Source organism: Rhinatrema bivittatum, chromosome 2 (assembly GCF_901001135.1).
Source record: "Rhinatrema bivittatum chromosome 2, aRhiBiv1.1, whole genome shotgun sequence".
In the NCBI taxonomy this organism is placed as follows: domain Eukaryota; kingdom Metazoa; phylum Chordata; class Amphibia; order Gymnophiona; family Rhinatrematidae; genus Rhinatrema; species Rhinatrema bivittatum.
Genome location: NC_042616.1, coordinates 377,049,874 through 377,065,479, shown reverse-complemented (window position 1 = coordinate 377,065,479; position 15,606 = coordinate 377,049,874). Strand labels below are relative to the sequence as shown.

At 44.2% G+C, this 15,606-nt stretch overlaps 1 protein-coding gene across 1 annotated transcript in view; it reads left to right on the top strand.

Annotated features, from left to right (window-relative positions):
• Positions 1-15,606, top strand: part of CTNNAL1 (catenin alpha like 1) — an 852,902-nt gene that overhangs the window by 599,391 nt on the left and 237,905 nt on the right. Inside the window, 1 exon segment of the mRNA XM_029589981.1 lies at positions 14,824-14,910. Coding sequence (XP_029445841.1) covers positions 14,824-14,910 — 87 coding nt within the window.

Genomic DNA, 15,606 nt, shown 5'->3' with positions numbered 1-15,606 from the left:
GGATATGATGATCACGGGGTAGCGCCTTCTTGCAGTCACACAGATGGAGAAGTATACTCCTCTATATATATGGGAGATAGCGAGGGGTAATGGCTGGCACCTTGCTTGCACACCCCTGGGATGTAGCCTAAGGCTGACCTGTAGTGGTCCTAAGGCCTAGTAGCGAGTCCAGGCTGTTGACATTGCCTCCTTGTGGAAAAAGGTGGAAAGGACACCATTGTTTCAGTGTTGAGGGGATGGCTACCCCTCTTGTCTCAAAGGTAATTGTAACAGCAAGGTCAGCTAGGTATCAGCCAAATGAAACATAGAAACTCTAGAAGCAGGTTTCCTAGGGGCAGTGAGAGTTTGAATAAGGCAAGAGTCTAAACTTTTCCCAGGAGCGGCCGGGGAGAGTGGGGTTCCTGTGCCAACAGTGTTCAGAAAGAAAGAAATAAGAGGAAAAAAAATTAGTCTATTCTACCTTGCTTGGTTTAGGAGTGCAAAAACCAAAACCCAGTAATTCCCACCATTGGCCCAGGCTTAGTGTACCTGCCGTGCCCATGGAAGTGCAAAGCACTGCTCTAGAGACACTCTTTAGCGGTTGAAATAACAGAAAAAAACAAAGCACAGGGTTTTTTTTTTCTTTTCCTCTTTTAACTGGAGCACCTGCAAGTGTTCAGATCACCATTTGGTCCTTTTCTGCCGTCATTTTTGTTTTATAGCCGACATAGTATATAAACAGACTTTACTGCAGTTTTCCAAAGTAAATTTAACATGCATAAATTCACCTTGAAAATCCTCGGGTAATTGGCAGAGTATGTGCACGAATTTCATTGCACAGAGTTCCACCAGCTTCAAGTAGGATTTAACTTGTGAGTAGACTTGCATGTACACAGGCTAATAAAACGTGTGTATGGGCACGCGAGTGGACATATGCTGGAATTTTAAATCATGCATGCACTTATGCATGTATGTAATAAAATACGCCTACTGTGTGTAAGTATGCTGCTAATTTTAAGTGGTTACTCGATCAAACATATTTCGCATATCTTCCTTAGGACTTTGTCAGCTTTAATGCGCGTAGGTAAATGGGTTTAAAACATGCTCGCATGAAGGACAGTTTTTACAACTCTTCCACCAGTTTGCCCAGTCAATCTCAAGGTCATCCATACCCCTCTAGTTCTTCATCCTGGACTCCCCGCTATTGACCCAGACCCCTCACCCTGTCGTGTAAGGCCTAAAACACAATTTTTGCAGACTTATATCTCATCAGGAGCAGAAGTAAATATACATAACTAACAAGGCGCCGCAAGCTGCGGCCCTCCGGTTTTAAGTATGGATTTATGCGTTGTAACTGTCTTGCGCATGCACATATATGCACATAATTAGCAGCTTTTAAAAACTGCATTGCTCACGCTCTGCCCACATATGAGCGTGTATAGGCCTTTTAGCATGAGCAATGCCTTTCAAATTTGGTCCATAGTTTTTACAATCCAAAAGTATGCACCTAAGTGCCGACTTGACCTCAACCCATCCCTGAAATGCCTCTACATAGTACACGTAAAATTGCGCATGGCACTAAGCTGTGTGCATACTTTGTCTCGCACAGGTCCTTGATTGATTTTCAAAAGAAGATTTTCATGCTTAAACAGAAGTTTATGCACATAAATCCTTTTGTAAATTATCCTTTTAATTTTAGTAAAGCTTCTGCCAGAGAAGGCTGCACATTTTTAAATCAGAAGGTGAGGTTTAGGTTACTCAGCAGAAGTGGGGCAGTCCTTTCTGGTGCCAGGAATATTGCAGGAAAGGCAAGAAGAACTTGAAAGAAAATGTTTTTGAATTGGTCACATGTCTGTCATTACTCCCAATTTCTGCTGCAGGAACAAAGTAAAATGATTGCTTTGTTTTGTTTTCTTAAATTCATACAAATGAAGCTCCGCAAGCAAGTTGCAGGTGGTGCCTCTGTATTGGACTAAGCTGATGAATTTGTCACTGGTTTTGAAGGGCTGCGCTGTCTTCATGCAGTGTAGGGCGTGATATTGCCTTTAAAAATTGTGCATGGATTTTGTGAATTTCTGCTACTGAAAGAAGCTTTTTCTATCACCAAGGAGATGACCATATGGATTGGTTTTCTTCTGGCATGAATCATGTTTGTGGGAGAGACAACTATAGAGATATCTAGACTTAAAGCAGACCTTAAAGGTAAATGTACCCCACCCCAAAAAATGTTAGTTTAAATCTGAATTGTTACTGTTGGCTTGCTGAAGCATTTCATAGACTCAAAGGCTGCAGCAACTTGAAAAAAAAATACTGCTATAAAAGGTTTACAAAAATACATTTGTTGATAGCTTTGTGTCTCTCAAGTGATCAAAGATGAATGCAAAGATTTTCTTTGCAACTTGTAGATTTTTCCAAACTGCTACTGTTTAAGAAAAAATTAATTAAAAGAAACTTTTGTTTTGTTTATTAAGCATCTTATTGTCAAGGAGACAAGCAGTCTTTCTCTTTTGTGAGAAGTACGGCACCAGATACTGTATATTTTTTATTCACTTGGGGTGAATTTTAAAAGAGAGATATATTTTAAAATTTTAAATTTTAAAAATTTTAAAAGAGATATATGTGAGTATATGGGCCAAGTGCAAGCAACGCTTGTTTTAAAACCAACACATTTTGTGCATATATGCATGTGCGAGAGCATCAGAATGCGCAAATAAATGGCCAGATTTTGGACAGGGCAGAGACATTCTGGGGTGGGTCCAACATTTACCCGCATAAATCCCAATTTTAAATCTGGCAACACAGTGCCCCGTCAAGCTGTTACCTGTGCATATTTATTTCTGCTCTTTTTCAGGTGTAAGTCAGAAAAGAATTCTTTATAGCCAAAAACTGACTGGGTGAGGGGTCTGGGTAAACTGGGGGGGGGGGAGTACAGGCTGAAGAACCAGAGGGGTCTTGATGACCTAGAGATAGACTGGGCAAACTAGTGGAATAAGTGGTCAAACTGATTATTTCCTTCACACGCGCATGTTTTAAAATGGGCTCACTTATGTGTGTAAAAGACAAGTCCTAAGAAAAGATATGCTAATAATTTTTCCTCACATAAATGCTTAAAATTAGGGGCATACATATGCCTGCTAGGCTTATTTTAAATAGTATAATCAGATAACTTAGCCATATATATGCTATATTTGGCAAAGTTAGCCGGATAATTCAACCCCTCCCCAGAATACCCTTGGAGCTCTCCTTTTGTATCCGACTAAATTATAGCCAGATTACTACTTATCTGGCTATAATTTAGCCAAATAAGTGCCTGACTATGCCTGTTTTGACATTTAGGTGGATAACTTTTGAGTGTGATAAATTGCAGGAGGACCTTGTGAGACTGGAAAATTGGGCATCCAAATGGCAGATGAAATTTAATGTGGATAAGTGCAAGGTGATGCATTTAAGGAAAAATAACCCATGCTATAGTTACACAATGTTAGGTTCCATATTAGGAGCTACAACCCAGGAAAGAAATTTAGGTGTCATAGTGCATAACACTTTGAAATCATCTGTTCAGTGTGCTGCGGCAGTCAAAAATGCAAATAGAATGTTGGGAATTATTAGAAAGGGAATGGTGAATAAAACAGAAAATGTCATAATGCCTCTGTATCACTCCATGGTAAGAGCGCACCTTGAATACTGTGTACAGTTCTGGTCGCCACATCTTAAAAAAGATATAGTTAAGATGGAGAAGATACAGAGAAGGGCGACCAAAATGATCAAGGGGATGGAACAGCTCCCCTATGAGGAAAGACTAAAGAGGTTAGGACTATTCAGCTTGGAGAAAAGAATGCTGAGGGGGAATATGATAGAGGTGTTTAAAATCATGAGAGGTCTAGAACGGGTAAAAATGAATCTGTTATTTACTCTTTCAGATAATAAAAGCACTAGGGGGCACCCATGAAGTTAGCATGTAGCACATTTAAAACTAATCGGAGAAAGTTCTTTTTCATTCTACACACAATTAAACTCTGGAATTTGTTGCTAGGGGATGTGGTTAGTGCAGTTAGTGTAGCTGGGTTTAAAAAAGGTTTGGATAAGTTCTTGGAGGAGAAGTCCATTACCTGCTATTAATCGACTTAGAAAATAGGGACAGCTATTACTAGCATCAGTAGAATGGGATATACTTAGTTTTGGGGTAGCTGTCAGATATTTGGATTGCCACTATTGGAAACAGGATGCTGGGCTTGATGGACCCTTGGTCTGACCCAGTATGGCATGTTCTTATCTAGTTTAAAACCTGCTCTATCTCCTTTTTAAAGGTTAGTGCCAGCAGCCTGGTTCTACTCTGGTTAAGGTGAAGTCCATCCTGCCTGAGTAGGATTTCTCTTTTCCAGAATGTTCCCCAGTTCCTAACAAATCGAAAACCCTTTTCCGTGCACCATCATAAGAACATAAGAACATGCCATACTGGGTCAGATCAAGGGTCCATCAAGCCCAGCATCCTGTCTTCAACAATGGCCAATCCAGGCCGTAAGAACCTGGCAAGTTCCCCAAAACTAAGTCTATCCCATGTTACTGTTGCTAGTAATAGCAGTGGCTATTTTCTAAGTCAACTTAATTAATAGCAGGCAATAGACTTCTCCAAGGCTCCAGCTCCCTGTCACTTGCGGCAGTGGGCCGCCAGCTCCGACCTCGGGTTCACGCCAGCGCCTCCAGCCCTCCTCCACTTCCCGGGGCTTCCAGCCAGGATGCCTCCCTGTGTCGGGCCTCTCCATGGGGTTTGAGGAGAGACGCTGCCAGCAGCACCAGGCCCCTCCCTAGGCACGCGCGCATCAGTAAACCTTTTAAAGGGCCCCTGGCGGGAACCTGGCCACAGACCCGGATGCTGACGTCAGATCCTTCAGTGTATAAATGCTCAGGCCTCGCACTGAAGGGTTGCCTTTGCAATAGGTCTCCTCAGTTCCTGTTTGTGTCTGAGTACTCGTTGCCTCCGTGCTTCCTTTGATCCATGTTCCAGTTTGTCTCCAAGTTTCTGCTTCCTCGTTTGTCTCATCTGTCCTTTCATTGACCTCCTGGTGCCGAATTATGCTACGTCCGACCTTGCCTGCCTTCTCCAAGCCTGACCTCTGGTACGTCCAACCTTGCCTGCCTTTTCCAAGCTTGACCTCTGCTACGTCCTACCTTGCCTGCCTTCTCCAAGCCTGACCTCTGCTAGCCTGACCATGCCTGCCTTCTCCATGCCTTGACCATTGCTACGCCTGACCACGCCAGCCTTTTCCGTGTCTAGACCATTGCTATGCCTGAACATGCCTGCCTTCTCCGTGCCTTGACCATAGCTACGTCTGACTACTTTCTGCCTTCTCCATGCCCTGACCATTTCTACGGATGACCACACTATATACTCCTTTGTGTCCAGAGTTCTACGTTGCTTGCTACACCTTCCAGTTGCCGCCAGCTCTCATTCAAGTTCGACAGTGACGCCTCTGTCCCTATCCTCTGGACTTGGACTCTTAAGGCTCTGGCCTGTCTTTGCTCAAGCACCTTCAGTCATTCCTTGGTGCTTGGGTTCCTGTACTGGGACCAGTCTAGGATAGAGCTACACCACCAGCTGGCTGCTGGTGGCGTAGCTCTATCCTTGGAAGCACCTTGGAAGCCAGGCCATTCCAGGCCTGGCTTCCAAGGTGCAAGAACAGCAGCAATTCCTTGAGGCTCTGGCCTCCTCCATGGACTGTCTTCACGCCGGGTCGATGCCTTCCTTAGTGACCCAGCTCTTCCTCCTCCACAGCCACCTCCGTCGTTGCCTCGAGCCTTGTTGGCTCTCCCAGTGCCTCCACGCTTCAACAGTGACTCCAAGCTCTGCAGAGAGTTTATAAACCAAAAGACCCCAAAAATTACCGCCCAATAGCCAATCTTCCCTTCATCGCTAAGATTATGGAAAGGCTTGTGAACTCTCAACTATCTGACTATATTGAAGATAACAAACTTCTATCCACCTCGCAACATGGATTCCGCAAAAATCTAGGCACAGAATCCCTCCTTACCTCCCTTACTGACCTCCTCATCCTAGGTCTCGACAAAGGTCAATCTTTTCTATTGGTCCTTCTGGACCTTTCGGCAGCATTTGATACCGTCAATCACTCCATCCTCATCAACCAGTTAGCTACAATAGGAATTTCCGGCTCTGCTTTCTCCTGGTTCAAATGGTTTCTCACCAACAGAGGCTATAAGGTCAAAATACAGAACAAAGAATCATCACGCCACGACTCATCCATTGGAGTCCCACAAGGCTCCTCTTTATCCCCCACTCTCTTCAATATTTACCTTCTACCACTTTGCCAACTCCTCACTAACCTCAACTTAAAACACTTTCTCTATGCAGACGATATCCAGATCCTGATCCCCATCAAAGAATCATACTCAAAAACCCTCGACTACTGGGAGGCCTGTCACCTAGAATCAAACGCCTCCTCGATAGCCTAAATCTAGTGCTAAAACTCATCCAAAACCGAAATATTACTCATAACTCCTGAGAACAGCAATCTCACCGCCTCTCTTCCCAACCAACCCACAAACCACTCAAGTAAGAGATCTAGGTGTGAATAATCGACAATAAGCTGAACTTCAAAGCCTCCATCAATAGATCAACCAAAGACTGCTTCTACAAACTTCAAGTTTTAAAAAGGACAGGACCCCTCTTCCATGCCAAAGACTTCAGAACCATCCTCCAAACTATTATTTTCTCTAAGCTAGACTACTGCAACTCTACCTTACTTGGTCTCCCTTCCTCATACACCAAACCGCTCCAAATGGTACAAAACACAGCAGCCCATCTACTAACAAACACCAGGAAAAGAGATCATATCTCCCCAGTTCTAAAAGACCTTCACTGGTTACCTATTCAATTCAGAGTCATCTACAAATCCATCACCTTGATATACAAAATTATTCACCATCATACCACAATCGACCTACAAATTCCCCTCCGCTTACACAAATCCACAAGACCTACCAGAGAAGCATACAGAGGATCCCTCCATGTTCCCCCTACTAAAACCACCATTCACAGCACCTTAAGAGATCGAGCCTTCTCCACAGCAGGCCCACCTTTATGGAACTCCATCCCCCCAGATCTCAGAAATGAGCCATGCCTCCTAACCTTTAGGAAAAGACTCAAGACATGGCTGTTTAAGCAAGCTTTCCCGAACTCCAATTAACACGCCTCGCCAGCAAAATATCCTACACAGCAGCTATATATATATTGTATAATGTATATATTGTATACTTGTATATAATTAACTTCTTCTATCTCTCTTTATTTCCTCCACCCAGTTCAATAGTCCTTGTTAATTGTAACTGCATCTCTTCATCACGTTTATCTATGTTCTTGTTGTATTCATTGCACCACTGTTTTTTATGTAAACCGACATGATGTGAGCTCTTCATGAATGCCAGTATAAAACAATATTAAATAAATAAATAAATAAAACAAACCAGTGTTATATGCAATTCGCTCTGCAGCCCTCCATCTTCCAGGATGATTTAACAAAAGTCACCTTCATCTTGTCTTGCCTTGAAGGGAAAGCCCTGGCCTGAGCTTCTCCCCTGTGGGAACACTCAGACTCCCTGTTGAGGGAGCTATTTCAATTTGTGGCTGTCTTCAAACGGACCTTTGACGATCCAGGGTGGCATGCTGTAGCAAGCACCAGTCTACGCCACCTTCATCAGGGACAACAAAGTATTTTTGATTATACTATAGAGTTCCAGACTTTGGCTACTGAGCTCGCTTGGCAAGATTGCCTCCAAGCCATTTACCTTGATAGTATCTCCTCGCAGTTAAAAGATGAGTTGGCTGCTCGGGAGCTCCCTTCCTCCTTGGAGGACCTTATAGACTTGACGGGCTGAATAGATCACGTCTTCAAGAGCGTCACCGGGAGAGTCGGATGCCCAAGAGGCTCTCACAGGTTCACTCACCACCCGTCATGAACTCCACATCCAGTGACACTAGAGTGGTCAAGGAGGAGAACCCATGCAGTTGGGTCGTGGGCGACGACACCAGAAGAGCATCTCTGGCGAAGACAAACTGGCTTGTGTCTGTATTGAGGAGCACCAGGCCACCGTCTACAGAATTGTTCCATCCGTCTGGGAAACTCCAGGGCCCAATTTCAGTAGGGGTCCTGAACTTGGGTGCAACTTCTCTGGCCCCTCAACTCTCAGTTCCTGTTACACTAATTTGGGACTCCTGGTCCTTCCCAGTCCTCGCTCTGTGGATTCCGAAGCAGGAGGTAATTTTATTCTCAAAGATATCGTGCAACTTTTGGGTATAAAAACCCGCTCGCTAGTTCCCTCCTTGTGTAATGCCTCTATATACGGAAAGCCACTTCCCGGGCCACATCTCCCTGACCACGGAACCTGTCCAGTTACGCACAGGGGCCTTACATCTTGAGGAACTTGAGCTACTAGTATTGGATAAATCTATTCATCCCATAGTGCTTGGACTTCCTTGGCTACAGAAGCACTCTCCCCAGTTCAATTGGACTTCACTACATTTGGTGGAGTGGGGTCTGGGTTGTCACCAGTCCTGTCTTCAAAAGGTGACTCTGTCAGCAACGATTCTTTTGGTTACCACCTCTTCTGGCATACCTGCTCCATATGCCGCCTATGAAGATGTATTTTCCAAACCGAAGGCCGACCTTTTCCCGCCTGTTCAACAGTTTGATTGTGCAATCGATCTTCTTCCTGGAGCTACGCCCCCTCATGGATGCACCTACCCTTTGTCGCTACCTGAGACAAAAGCTATGACCGAATATATTCGAGAGAATCTGGAAAAAGTGTTTATCCGTCCCTCTACATCACCTGCCAGAGCGAGATTCTTTTTTGTGACCAAGAAAGATGGGTCACTTAGACCGTGCATTGACTACTGCGGTCTGAATGCTATCACCCACAAGGATAACTACCCCTTACCATTGATTGCAGAACTGTTTGATTGTCTTCAGGGTGCTACCTCAGGAGTGGAGGAATAGCCTAGTGGTTAGAGTGGTGGGCTACAAACCAAAAGACCAGAGTTTGATTCCTGCTGTTGCTCCTTGTGACCTTTTCCCTCCATTGCCTCAGGTACAAACTTAGATTGTAAGCCCTCTGGGGATAGGGAAATATCTACAGTACCTGAATGTAATCCACTTTGAAGCACGTGGAATAAAAATAAATTAAATTACCATCTTTACAAAGCTGGACTTCTGTGGGGCATATAATTTAGTGAGAATCCGTCCCGATGACATTTGGAAGACCGCCTTTAATACCAGAGACGGTCACTATGAATACTTAGTGATGCCCTTTGACCTTTCCAATACACCTGCTGTATTCCAGCAAATGATGAATGGTCGTGGTTTGTTTGGATGATATCCTCATTTTTTCGAAAGATCTTGACACCCACTGACGTATGTATGGTACTGCAACGTCTTCGTGAAAATCATTTGTTCGCGAAACTGGACAAGTGTTTATTTGAGAGATCCAGTTTGCCGTTCCTTGGCTATATAATTTCCCCACAAGGATAAATTGAGGGAGATCTGGGGTTGGCCACAGCCTGTGGGACTCCAATGTTGTTTGGGGTTCCTTAACTATTACCGACATTTTATCCTGCATTTTGAGCTTTTGTAAAACCGTTGTGATGGCTTTACCGAATGACGGTATATAAAACTCATCAAATAAATAAATAAATAAATAGATCCCTCATTATTCCACACTGGCTGCCCCCCTGACAGCCCTGACCAGGAAAAGCCAGAACACACGGAATTGGCCACTCGAATCCATAGCAGCTTTCCATCACTTGAAAGAAGCCTTTCAAAGGGGATCCTGTTTACGTCACCCTGATCCGACTCGCCCATTCCAAGTTGAGGTGGACACCTCCGCTATAGGGGCTGGGGCTGTCCTAAGCCAGCGAACCACTTCTGGTACTGTAGTTCCATGTTAATTTTATTCTCAAAAATTTTCATCGGCAGAACGAAATTACAGCATTGGGGACTGAGAACTACTCGCCATAAAATTGGCCCTAGAAGAGTGGTGCTCTTGGCTCGAGGGCGCACAGCCCAAATTCACAGTGTTCACGGACCATAAAAATTTGGAACATCTAAGTCAAGCACAGCATCTTAACACCCGCCAGGTTCGGTGGGCCTTGTTCTTTTCCAGGTTTGATTTCGAGCTTCGCTACCGCCCTGCCAATAAGAACCTCTGAGCAGATGCTTTATCCCTGTTATTTGAACCTGAAGATATCCCCGAAGAGCCAGCTCACATCATCAACCCAGCTTATATCTCCTTGTCTGCTAACCATCCAGTTGCTACGGGAAAAACCATGGTGCCCCGACGACTTCGAGAAAGGGTTTTCCCTTGGGCACACGATTCCAAGGTTGCTGGTCACCCAGGACAAGTGCGAACCGTGGTACTGCTCCAGTAGTTTTTCTGGTGGCCTACTTTGGTCTCCGACGCAAAGGCGTACGTCGACTCCTGTAATGTTTGCACACAACAAAAAACCCAGTCAGGCGACCGTGGGGACTCTTACAGCCGCTTCCAGCACCCGAAGAACCGTGGACCCACTTGTCAACAGACTTCATTGTGGATCTGCCTCCTTCTAAGGGTAATACGTGATATGGGTTACCATAGACTGTTTTTTGAAAATGGCTCATTTTGTGCCCCTTCTGGGCCTACCATCTGCACCCGAGTTGGCACGATTGTTTTTTTAAATCAAATTTCAGACTGCATGGTTTACCAGTAGATATTGTCTCTGATTGAGGTCCTCAGTTTGTCGCCAGGTGCTTAAAATTCGATATTAACATCAGCCTCACGACCGCCTATCATCCCCAAGCCAACGGGCAAGCTGAACGGATGAACCGCTCCTTGAAGGCGTTCCTACATGCTTATATTAATGACCGACAAGACAACTGGTCAGACCTCTTATCTTGGGCAGAATTCTCCCACAACTCTCACATAGCCACAGCTACTGGAACATTTCCATTCTCAATAGTCTATGGAAAACATTCTCGACCACCATTACCCATACCTTTCTCCATGCCATCCCCCATACCTTTCTCCATGCCATCCCCCATAGCACAGGCTATTGTGGATATCCTTAAGACACTATGGGACCAGACAAATCTCTGCCTACGCCAGACCGCTTCCCGGGCCAAGAAGACTGCTAATGGTCGACGCCACACACCTCCTGAATTCCTTCCTGGTTAGAAAGTCTGGTTAAGTACCAAGTATATTAGACTCTGAATTCCTTCACAGAGATTCACCCAGAGGTTTATTGGACCATTCCTGATTACTCGACGCATTGGACCCGTACATACGAGCTCTGGCTGTCACCTTCTCTGGGCATATATAACACTTTCCATATATTGCTGTTCAAGCTGGTAGTGTTGTCTTGGCCTTCCCAGAAGGTCCCCAAGCCCCCTCCATTGGTGGCAGAAACCGATACAACTTATAAAGTCCATGTAGTCTTAGATGTCCACCATAGAGGCTGTCGATGGGAGTACCTCCTCTCCTGGGAGGGTTATGGACCCGAGGAAAATTCTTGGGAGCCTGCTCGGAACATCTTGGACAAGACCTCTTGAACTTCCATCGTGCCCATCTGGGCAAACCCCGACCTCCAGGAGGGGGGCAAAAAGGGGGGGGGGACTGTTATGCTTGCCGCCTGTGGCAGCCCAGCAGTGCAGCCCTCTCACCTTTCTAAGCAACTCCCAGGCTCCAGCTCCCCATCGCTTGCAGCAGTGGGCTACCGGCTCCGACCTTGGCCACCCGCCAGTGTCTCCAGCCCTCCTCCACTTCCCAGGACTTCCAGCCAGGATGCCTCCATCTGTATTCTCTGCCTTTAGGTTCCTTCAAAAAGCATTTTTGAAGGTTTTGCTGCATGATATTAGACCTAGCTGCTCAGGAAGTGAGAGCTAAAAAGATTTAAATCAAAAACTACAGATGAGCAAGGGCACAAGATTTCAGTTAACATATTAACATAGTAATGAAGGCAGATAAAAACCAAATGGTCCATCTAGTCTGCCCAGCAATTTGCTTATGGTAGTAACTGTCATTCCATGCAGGTTACCTCCATGCGTTCTGTTAAGGATAGTAACTAGCGCTCTGTGAAGGTTACTCCATTCTGTTAAGGGTAGGAACTGCCGTCCGTACAGGTTACCCCTTGCAGAAATGTTATACCATCCTTTTCTTTAAACCTTTAGGGATCCGCAGTGTTTGTCTCATGCCCTTTTGAATTCATTAACTGTTCTCATCTTCACCAACTTTTCTGGGAGGGCATTCCAGGCATCCATCATCCTCTTTGGGACAAAATATTTCCTGATATTTGTTCTGGGGAGGACGACTCAGAACTCTTCAATATCAGCAGCAATTTAAGGAGAATTTTAAAAGCCCGGCATGTGCCAAAACCATGCGCTGAGTGAATTTTTAAAGCCACCCGTGTATGCGCATATCTCCCACTATTCGCATAAATGAAAAGTTCTAAAAAGGGGCGGGGCATGGGCGTGGTCTGGGCAGGCCATGGGTATTCCTGGATTTCACATAGAAATTTGTGCGTAAATACTTAATTCACACAGGCATGCACCTGGGTTCTCTGCTGCATAACTTTACTTCTGCTATGGTTGATGTGTAAGTAATAAAATAAAGAGAAATAGGAAGATCGGCAGGGTCTCGGCCTGCCTGTCTGACATTGCTGCCTGGATATCCCACTGCCACCTTAAACTCAACATGGCCAAGACAGAGCTCCTTATCTTTTCCCCCATGCTCACCTCCCCTCTTCTTCCTTTCTCTGTTTCTGTGGATAACACATTTGTCGTCCCTGTCCCATCAGCTTGTAACCTTGGAGTCCTCTTTGAATCCTCTCTCTCCTCTATGCATATCCAAAACGCTGCTAAATCATGTAGTTTCTTTCTTTATAACATTGCCCAAATTCGTCCTTTCCTTTCTGAACACATTACCAGAACCCTTATCCACTCTCATCTCTTCCCACTGAGACTATTGCAACCTGCTCTTCAAGGTCTCCCAGCAAGCCATCTCTCTCCACTGCAATCTGTCCTAAATTCAGCTGCATGATTTATCTTTTGCCGAAGTCGCTATACTCTTATAACTCCTCTTCTGAAGTCACTGCATTAGCTCCCTATCTGCTCCCGCATACAGTTCAAGTTCCTCTTTCACTCTGCAGCACCTCACTACCTCTCCTCTCTTATCTCTCTCTCTCTCTACACCACTCTTCGTGTACTCCGCTCGTCGGATAAGTCACTCCTATCCATGCCCTTCTCCACTACTGCCAATTCCAGACTCCGTGCTTTCTACCTGGCTGCGCCGTGTGCTTGGAATAGTCTTCCTGAACTGGCGCATCATGCTCCCTCTTTTTGCCATGTTTAAATCCCATCTAAAGACCAACCTTTTTGAAACCGCTTTTCGATCTTATGCCTGATTGCTTTTAGTCTTGACTAATTTTCTTTTCTTTTAACCAAGTCTCTTGTTCTCTATGTTTCTTATTCGATTGTAAGCTCTATTGAGCAGGGAGTGCCTTTTTGTATGTTTGTACAGCACTGCGTATGTTGTGTGGCGCTATAAAATGTTAAGAAGTAGTAGTAGGTTTTAATGGTCGGGGCTAACAGGGGGAAAAGGGAGACAAATAAACTAGGGGGATTTGAAAGTCCTGTTCCTTATCTGGGCGAACTGGGAATGAACTGGGAAAACTGGAAATGGCTTCGGTGCACTTCTTTTAAAGTCCCCCCACCTACGCGGTAGAAGCGGCATTTGTGCGCAAAGGCACCCATACACTTAAAATTGCGCACATATGTGTGTGCGGTAAGGCTATTTTATAACATGCACGCATATACGCGAGTATGTTATAAAATGGCTGTGTCCCTGAGTGTGGGCCAATGAATGTGCGCATATATGAGCTCGCATGCCTGTTTAAAAGTTATCGTCCCTTTGCATAACACTATAAAATTGCCACTACGGCATATTATAACCCTTTTCATTTGAAGGAGATGAGGATAATTTGTCATACAGTTTTCCTATGGAAAGATTAGTGAATTTTGGCAGATGATCAGTAGGGTAATTAAGGATATAGTGGAGTTGATATTCCACAAAGTTGTTTGTTGTTGATATCTAGGGTCCACTTGGAGGTCATTCAGAAGTTGTTGCTGGCTGGGAAAGAGACAAAGTAATAAAATGTGCTGGTTACATTTACTGTATTTATTTTTTTGTGGTTCAGTAAAACCTGGGAGGGGATGGAAATGGACAGTTTAACCTGAATTTTAAAGATAATTTCACATGACTATGCAGGATCCACTGGAATGGATTAAATATAATGAGAGAAGGAAAGTAGAATTAACTATGTTTGTATAGTGTGGTGATGGAGAGTGATTTCACTTTTTTTTTTGTTTTTGGATGGCTGGAAGAAGAAGAATGGGTGAGAGTCTGGGTTCTCACTATGTTGTCATGGATATGGGCCTGATTTTATACATTTTTCACCAGTTTTTATTTTCTGTATATGTCTGAAGTAAAAAAAAATAAAAAAACTGAAATAAGTATTGCCTGCATGTTCCTTATGCCCTGAGGTTAAGAGTTTGAATGTCATTTGTTGCCCTTTACCACTGTTGGCAGCAGGGAAGTGAGCGTGAAGTCAGAAAACTAGCAGGTACTGCAGCAGTGCAGCGGCTATGGGAAATGGGAGGACTAGAGGGGCCTATTATTTGGCATCTTATGCCCCACCCCCACCCCCAACTAGAAATGGTGTTATTTTATGCATAAAACTGACATACAGTACCATGCTGGTTTGAGTGATCATAACTGATAATAAGCTGTTTTTGTTTCCTTTTGTAGCAAACTCAGAAAGCAAAGGATATCACAGAAGATTTGGAGTTAGCTATACTGAAAACATGCCAGTGCATAGATGAATTAAAGAAGGAAGTAAGTGCAATTTAATTGTAAATCATCTTTCACAGGGCTGGTATCTATCTGTTTTGCTGCCCTGGTGGTTAATTCTGGGACACTTGTTCCCCATAGTGCCAACAGTGTGCAGGTAGTTCATTTGCAGGGAAGTTTGGTTGTCTGGTGGACTGTTCTCGTGCAGAATTGTAGCAATCTACTCCAAAATATGTCTAACAGCACATTCTTTGAATTTTGTTACCACAAAATATTTCAAATCCAGTACAGTGTCAGGGTGAGTAGATATGTCCTACATATAATTATGCACCAAAAAAATTAAAATCTGCCAACAAAATCCAGCTGTTATCAGATAAAGTAAAAAAAAAAAAAAATCTAATGTTGGGGAGGTACCAGTACTGGAGAAGGTTTTCATGGGTAATGATTCAGATGGACTGAACCAAATCATGGTGAACCTAGAAGATGTGGTAGACCTGATTGACAAACTGAAGAGTAGTAAATCACCTGGACCGGATGGTATACACCCCAGAGTTCTGAAGGAACTAAAAAAATGAAATTTCAGACCTATTAGTAAAAATTTGTAACCTATCATTAAAATCATCCATTGTACCTGAAGACTGGAGGGTAGCAAATGTAACCCCAATATTAAAAAGGGCTCCAGGGGTGATCCGGGAAACTACAGACCAGTTAGCCTGACTTCAGTGCCAGGAAAAATAGTGG